General features: G+C 38.2%; 1 protein-coding gene across 1 annotated transcript; it reads right to left on the bottom strand.

Moving 5' to 3' along the window:
• Positions 1-1038: 1038 nt before the first annotated feature.
• LOC102795187 (Ig mu chain C region secreted form) lies at positions 1039-2562 on the bottom strand. The gene is given in 5 exon segments (XM_087840400.1): positions 1039-1403; positions 1558-1659; positions 1662-1784; positions 1889-2221; positions 2298-2562. Coding segments are annotated over 5 exon segments (831 nt in total). The 3' UTR covers positions 1039-1395.
• Between the last annotated feature and the right edge of the window lie 6398 nt (positions 2563-8960).

Genomic DNA, 8960 nt, shown 5'->3' with positions numbered 1-8960 from the left:
TGTATCTGTTTCTCCTGGAAGATAAAAAGCCTTTTCCTATCCATTCCGGTTCGTTTCCTGGTTGTTGTTTTATGCAATCCATAGTACAGCAACTAACTGTGAAACCAGATCCTTTACAGGAGAAACTGAGAGTCTCTCCAGGCCTTTTTACTACAGGATTGGAAGGAATGGACTCCATACTCTGACCTGTAACAGCTGAGGAGATGAAAACAGAGAGAAACAAGTGAGACAGATAAAATGATAGACAGATAAAAGTATCATTAACTCACCATCAAGCAGTGTGTCCTGGTACATGGTGAAATAGTGAGCAGCACAGGAACTCAGGGGGAAGCAAAAAAGCAATCGATGAGGTACAGCACAAATGCTATTGCAAGGACGAGCCAGGACGTCAGGTCATCCATATTCGTTCATTCATAGTTTTGATGCCTTCAGTGAGAATCTACCATGTGAATAGTCATGAAAATAAAGAAAAGCATTAAATGAGAAGGTGTGTCCTGGTAGTGTATTAAATACTAATATTTCCAATGTTAATAAATGTGTTTTTGTTAACGTGAAAATATGGGATAGTCTGAAAGTGCAACAGATCACCTCAGAGGTTGCCAATAGTAAGCTTTAGTGTGTTTAGTGCTCTCCCTGCCAGTTGTGAATTCCTCTAAACCTCAAGTACACAAATGCAATTCATTCAAATACAGGGAGTGTACAGATTTACAAGGACACTACATATGTTTGCAAAGAAGAAGAGTTACAACAACAGTCTTTGTGCTTTCAAATGACTGCACCTCTTCATAACACCACTGGCATACCAACACATTTATCGGCATCTTGAAATTACTACATGAAAAGTTTTTTACATAGAGGTGGAAACTATATTGCTGCGTCTGCACATGGAGCTTTGTCTCACTCTTGTGGAAAATCTGAGAATTACAATATCTTGGAGCATGAAGCAATTTTCTGAAGGATAAACATGGTGTTCATTATTATTATTATTATTATTATTATTATTATTATTATTATTATTATTATTATTATGATAGTAAAAATGCACGGTATAATTTAAAAATTGGACTGGAATCTTACTTTTAAACAATCAAATGACAGGCGCTTATCTTAATCAATGTAGCTATGATACCATATAAAGTGGTGATGATGAAAAAACCAATGAGGGTGAAAACTGCATTCCAGCTTTCCTCAGCTCACATCAGCATGCTCAATATCATCAAATAAAACACACTTCTTTTACTTGGGACAGGTCAAGGTGGCTCTGGAACTGAACTTTCCATCTGGGCATCTTTGGGGTCACTAGTGTTGTAGTTCAGCAGTTCTTTGTCTCCATTTAGAAAACCAGTGATGTTAATGGATACAGGACTGAAGCCAAAAACCAGGCACACGAGTTCATTAGAGCCCTGAAACAAGTAGGCAGATGGTTGGCTGTAGATCACTGAGGCTGGAAAGATGTGCATTACAGTTTTAGTAATCAGTTAATCATTTTAATCAGTTTTGTTAAAATGAATATAATGGAAATAAAAGATTAATGTTAAATGCTAAACAGCAGCTCACCAAACACATCAGTTATGGTGGCTTCAACAAGTGCTTCAGATGACTCATGTTTGACAACACAGGAATATGTAGACCTTTTGTCTTCAGTTTTGGATATGTTTCTTCCCAGTACACTAAGATGTTAGCAGGGAAAAATCCAGACACTAGGCAAACAAGCGTTAGGATGTCAGACACTGAAAGTTCAGAGGCAGTTGGTTGCATTGTCTTCACTGTTGGCACACAAAGGTCTTGAAAAACACTAAAGGGAGAGAACCATAAAAATATAGTCACAACCAGAGGAACATGAACTTTAGAAAGAGCTGTAATCAATTTGTTACATTTCTAACATTACCTCTGGTTTTGCTTATATGGTCTTCATTGCCCTGATTGGAACATGGATGTTTTCCTTCACAAAACCCTTGTTTATCTGCATCACAATTTTCTGCGGACACATTAAGGAAGCTCTGTTAAGTCTCTGTCCCATTGTTGTGACTCACTGCAGGATTAGTAAGGACATAACAGTCAGGAATTTTGGTGCCCGCTGATTTCCAGGTGATGGAGAAATCATTAACACTAGGGGCAACCAGAAGACAGATAACAGTCATGGGTCCTTTGTTCTCAGGCTGTTGCAGTGGTGATGGTCCCTGAACATAAACCCCAACTAGCTGTGAGGATGATGGAGGTACTCAAAAAACCCCAAAACAAAAACAAAAACAAAACAATTCTTAATATGTATCACAATAATAGTATTTTCACTTTACCTGTACAGAGATTGACATTTCTTGTGATATTTTTATTCATAGACCTGTCAGATACTGTACAAGCGAAGATCTTCCACTCAGAGTGATCAATTATAAGTTGGCTGGTCACTCCAGCATGTCCATCTACACTCATGCTGAGATCAGTGGTTGTTGGAGATCTTTGCTGAGACTCGTTAAACCATCTAATATGAGCGTTGAAGACCCATCCGCAACATAAGAGTGTCTGTGATCTTGACTCCTTACTTTGGACCAGAAGGAGCTCCATTAAAGTGAGACAAATCAGGGCATCAATTAATCGATTTAACAGAAACCATTAAAGTATAAATCAACAAAGTTAAATCAGCTGCCTGAAAGGGAAGCGAGAGTAGCTTATTACCAAAAATATAGCTGGTAGAGTTTGCTCTCCTCTGCATGTTAAATGCTTTACTTGCTTCCACCAACTCAAGAAAAAAGTTTACTGATAATAAGAGTTGTGTTTTACTCTCCGCGCATTTTTTCATTTGTGGCGCTCCATTAATCAGCCAGGAGATCATGGCATGAAAATTAGTGTGGACCCAACATGTTCCTTGCACATTAGAGTCTGACGCTTAAGTCTTATACTTGGGAATCTCCACATGAATGGAAGGTGAATTTCTGTGGAATTAAAGAAAAACATGCTAATTAATAAACTTTATCTTAAGACTGTTCTTAATTTATTCAAGATATACCTGCAAATGAGCATGGTGAATATGGGGTTTGAGACAGTAGCTGTACATACTCACTGTGACAAATGCTTATTGTCATCTTATATTCATTTAAACTGTGATTAGCTTTGCAGGTAAAAGTTGATCCTTGTCCCCACACTGAGAGTTTGCTGCTCAGGCTGAAGGTTTTCTGCTCTGTCCCTTCACTTTGTAGCTTCGTTCTGCTTGGCTTCTTGTTTTGACTCAGTGGTGATTTGTCCTAAAACCACTCCAAAGCCAGTTTGTCTGGGAAAAAGCTGATGAGCCTTACTGGTGAGATTCCAAATTCCCAGTCCGAGACTGGGTACAATGTGATGTTTGGCAACACAATCCATGGCACTGAAATAAAGAAGAGATTAGTTTGATTTGCATAACTCATTATAAATATCATGTGTGAAAACAAAGAAAAACATTAATCTTATCTAAGTTATACATACCTTCAGATTCTGGTAAATGCAGAACTCTTCAATTTCAGTTGTCATTAAGTTATGTTAGAGTTGTACTTTTACATTGTTTAGTGTTGTTCAGTAAGGTGAAAATAGGGCAGGAAGTCTGTTGCACAGTTGTTATGCATGATAAGGCAGAGTGATCAGGGCAAGCAGCAAGCGGAAGCATTGAGTAACAACCAGGTCTCAAAAAAGTACCAAAACACAGAAGTGAGAGAATGCAAAGAGCAACGGAGCATCACAAACAGCAGGTGTGAGGTGTGGTTATGCCAGTAAGAGAAACAAGATGCACATTTAAATTTCTCATGACAGTTTGCATGTGTACCAAATACACAATATCTTATCACCTTGCCAAATATTTTAGTTCTCAAATCTTGTAATAATAGACTAAAATGCAACCAGTTGTAAAAGAAACCATTTGGCATTTTTGGTATCACATGAGCTGCTGATCCCAGCGCTGTGGATGTGGGTTGGCCTGTAGTTATCTAATAATAACAACTTTAAGCATCTGTGTAAAGCATATAAATTATTCACTGTTGCTCTTTTCTTAGTGTAATTCTAGCAGCCACTGTCAATATCTGATCTAATATCTGATCTGATCAATTCTTCTGTAAATCTGATGTGAAGTTTTTTACAGAAGAAAGATTGCCAAGTGTGATTAGCGTTTATGCCACATGCAGTTTATTTTTCTGAATCATGTGTGAGTTTTAAACCACTGCCTGAAAGGTTTTTGAGTTACACAGTGGATCGCTGCGGTTCTAACCATTTCTCTGTTTGCAGTACCATTAAGACCCAATTTAGCTGCTCTCTCTTCTTGTCTTTGGAAATTTGTCACTCTACAGGTTATAAAAGGAGACGATGTAACACAAATACATCTCTCGGTAGATAACTCATGCAACAACAGTCTATAATGTTGAATCTTCTTGAATATCTCATTTTTACACTAACTAAAAGTTGGGACGAAGAAATTACAGTGTATTAATATTTACAAAAGTTCTGAAAATGAGAAAAACTAAAATACATAATTTTCTTGAACCATACTATACCAAACATTGATTATCAGATACATGTAAACAGGATAAAGACTACTGGATTTTGTACTGTTCAAGGAACTTCAGTTTGTAAATGTGAATTGAAGAATAAAATTTAGCTTTTTTTATTCATTTTTGGTTTTCTGAGTTTTTGTACAGTGTTTCTTCCTCTTGTGTCACTGTGACTCTCGAGCACAATAATAAACAGCAGAGTCTTCAGTCTTCAGGCTGTTCATCTGCAGATACACCTGCTGTCTGCTGTTGTCTCTGGAGATGGTAAACCGGCCTTGGACTGACTGAGAGTAGTATTTGCTACTACCAGTACTAACTTCGGCAACCCATTCCAGTACTTTTCCGGGAGTCTGTCTGACCCAGTGCATATCATAGCTGCTAAATGAGAATCCAGAGGCTGTGCAGGTCAGTCTGTGGGACTCTCCAGGCCTTTTAATGACTGGTTCAGATTCTGTCAGAGTCTGACCATCAACACCTGTCAAAACAAACAAGAACATTATCACCTGCTGTGAGTTGGAAAATCATTAAAAGAAATTCAGCTCAAAATGACTGAAACTATACCTCCCCAGAACAGTAAGATAATCAGCAGTCTGGCCGATATGTCCATTATGTTAAACTGTGAGTTCACCCCTGTCATTCACACTTCAGTCACAAGAGTATTCTTTAAAATCACCCAAGTTTTGCATTAACTCCTCCCCACAGAAAGGATATAGTGTTCATCCTTCTTTTTTTCTTCTGATCCCCTATTTTAAATTAGATTATCAACAAGTAGTTGCTACCGTAAAGAGAACACAAATCAACCAGCCACACAGATGCTCCAGTCATGTCTGGATTAATGGATGATTGTAGTTGTTTTCTACATAGAAGTGCATTAAAACATATGTGTCTCAAGATTGTTGAAGTCTTCAGTGAAATCACGTACTATGCTCTTAACTGAAGAATGTTGTTTTAATATTGTGAGTAGTGCATCACTGCCATATATACAGCTACTTCCTTTAACACTGATGACAACTTGAAAGCATCAATGGTCCAAGAGCTCCTCCTGTGGTTTGTTAATATTAGAGCTGTTTAGACACTAAATGGTTTTTGTTCAAGTCAACTAGTGTTTTGTGTCACTGTTAGTCTCTGGCACAGAAATACACAGCACTGTCTTCAATTTGCACATTCTGTCCAGTTAGAATCACTGTGTTCGTGGAAGAGTGAAATGCTGAACTTATTTCTGAGTAAACTGTAGTGAGGTGTTCTTCCAGAAGCTGCTCTTCCAATCCACTCTAGTCCTTTTCCCAGAGCCTGTCTATTCCAGTGAGTCTAATAGCTGCGCACGGAATAAGACACCTTACAGGTGATGGTCAGAGGGTGACCTAAAAGCACACTCAAAGAGTCTGGCTGTGTCAGCTGTTCACACTTGACACCTGTTGACAAAAGGCATGTGTTGTTGTAAATTATAACACAAAGAAGAAATGCTGGATATAACAAATCTATAGAGACTCACATCCAGCAGCTAAGAACACTAGCAGAGCTACAGACAACATATTGTTTGGTGTCTGTTTTGTTGTGAACTCTGCATCACAATCTGATGTAAAGTTTTTATAACCCAGTAACAGAGAAAGCCTATGAGTTTGCATATGATCATACACATCATAGCTGGTCTAACTGGAGCCAATCAAAGAGTGTGTAAAACAGCTGATTGTTTCATTGCATTTAATATATCTGAAAACAATATAGTATTAAGATTTCCTTTTTTTTCTTCTTTTTGTAGACCATCTAGTAATTAAAAAGAATATTAAATAATATAAATTTTACATGTTTTGGTATTATTTCAAAAATCTTAAAACCTTGTTACTGCTTACTAATGCTTTGGCTTGCTGGGATAAACCAGTGGTAGATCATTTTACCCAAAAGTACTAATTATGAGTGGCTTTTAAACAGTTATCATTTTGCACATTTTAAATCCACATTTATATGGCTGCAGAAATCAAAAACTGTTCACAACCAAATGTCACTGAGTATTGTGATATCACTGGTTATAATTTTATCACCAATATTGTTCTAATTGTACTGTTTTTAACATGTTATGAACAAAAAAAATAAAAACGTGACAAACAAATTGATTTAGCAAATACTAACTTTAGAATTCTTCACATCCTGGTACAATTAAAACATGGAGATGGATATTCGATTATTGTATTCCATAAAAGATGAAAGATGGCTCTGTTTTGGTTACTTCAAAATAAAGAATAATTAATGGAACAATACATTTGTAATGAAAAGTGTAGAATATAATACATTAACATGTCAGATATACTCAAACATTCTTAAAATTGACATTGTTTTATATATTAAAATTATTTTAAAAGTAAAATTAAAGATAGCACTTGATAAATGTCTGTCATATAGAGAGGATGACTCTAAGATTTTGTACAAACAGCTTCAGTCAGTCATTCTTTACACTGTTCATCTGCACATTTCTGTTGTTTTTCTGGAGATGGGAAAGCTGCCTTCACCTGAATAAACGGCAGAATCCTCAGTCCTCAGACTGTTCATCTTCAAATACACCTGCTATGTGCTGTTGTCTCTGGAGATGGTAAACTGTCCTTGTACTCTGGGCCAGTTCTAGACAGGCATTTATGAGGGGGCAGACAGAAATGTAAAGGGGGCACAAGGTGGCAATGCAGGCGAGAAAGGTGTGGGAGCTGTGTGGGGTGCTCTGGATTCAGGGTTCCACAAACGATTATTTTGATAGTCGACTAGTCGCCGATTATTTTTGCGATTAGTCGACCAATCAGATCGTGCATCCATTGGACGTAAAACGAACATCTTATTGCACCAGCATGCATCTGCTTTTATATAACTATCATTAGCTTACAGCTTGAAGTATGTGCTAACTAAAAATAAAGACAAGATCATAGTTTATTAAACTTTTAATGAAATTTGCAGATTGTCTCAATGGAGTTTAATAAACTCAGTCGTCTGCTCCTTGCTATCTAAAATATAACAGGACACTGGCGTAAATTCTTTACCATCTCACACTTCTGTTTAATCAGTTTTCTGTTTGACGTTTTTTCAGCTGTGTGAAAACGATAACTTTAATCTCAGTCAAACCGATTTACTCGCTTTACTGATTTACTTGCTACTTATTCCTGCGTCTTTCAGGATCTTACAAAGCTTCAAACAACGCACCAACTATTAAATTAGTCGTTGACGATTTTGATAGTCGACGAAATCGTGACTAGTCAACTAATTATGGCAGCCCTACTCTGGGTAACTGTTTTTGTCATGTAATTGGTTTGCACTTTGTCAGGCTTTTACCCTAAGACCTGACCAACTTGGGTGTCCCACCTGAAGGCTAAGCTTCTGCTGGTCTAGCTTTTATGGTCACTAAAACACGCAAAGACCACGTTAAGGTGAAAAAATAGAGAAGTATAATTTTTTCAGTGACTTTATTATAGTCTCTTTTTACTTTGTAATACAGAATTTTTCAAATGTTAAAACTTACAATACATCAAGAGACTTTATCATATCACAGGACCTATGCTCTATCCATCTGTGTTTTTAGGAAAGATCTCAAACTCCAAACTATTTAAAAGAAGTAGTACAAGGTTTATATTTGTGTGCATTATACGTATGGACCCAGTCCCTGTCATTCTTTATTTCTACTGCAGCACTTGCAAGTGCATGTCTATTTCAAACTTTGCAGTAATATCGCACCCAGGCTGATACCCTCAGACATCGGTGCGTTGATGGTTCTTGGTGTCTGGGGCTGGGCGCTCCTGTATGTACCGGCTCACTCCTGGTGGCCGCTTGGCAGGGCCTGGAGCCTGTGACCTGGTTGGGCCCCTTCCAGAGGGTGGGGGGCCCTCAGGCCTCTGGCCTCTGGGCCTGGGGCTCTGTCCTCTCTGCCACAGCTGGCTGCCAGCAGAGCTCGTGGACAAGTCACTGCAGCCCCCTCTGGCCTCTGCTCCGTGGCTCCTGGGTGACCCCTTGTTAGGTTTATATTGTGGATTGTCATTTATGCTTAGAAATATGTACTCATATATGCTTAGAGTTTTATAATCGATTGCATAATGATAGAGGTCTGATCCTTAGCAGTCTGTAAAGACTTTGTGTGCCAGAGCACTCTGGCATACACACACATCTTAAGGTCATGAGAGAGGTCGTACCTTCTCTTACTGATTTATGCTATTGGAGGACACCTACTCTGTATCTGTTTAACTATAAGTGCCTGTTGTTTAGGTGGACCGCTGGACTCCTGGCTCCAGCTTTGGGGGAGTCATTCACAGGGTCACATCTTGACACACACACATGCACACACACACATACCTACACCATGCACAGACTGGTATTCTTTGTTCACATGTATGTCTATGTAAGACATCATAGGTTAATGAACATATGCATAGTCATGTAACCGCAATAAAGAGCAGTGTTACGAGGGAGCAGACGAGAGCAAGT

This window comes from Neolamprologus brichardi, chromosome 4, assembly GCF_056152115.1.
Source record: "Neolamprologus brichardi isolate AB-2024 chromosome 4, ASM5615211v1, whole genome shotgun sequence".
In the NCBI taxonomy this organism is placed as follows: domain Eukaryota; kingdom Metazoa; phylum Chordata; class Actinopteri; order Cichliformes; family Cichlidae; genus Neolamprologus; species Neolamprologus brichardi.
The sequence above is the reverse complement of the archived record's forward strand: the minus strand, read 5'-3'. Positions and strand labels throughout refer to the sequence as shown.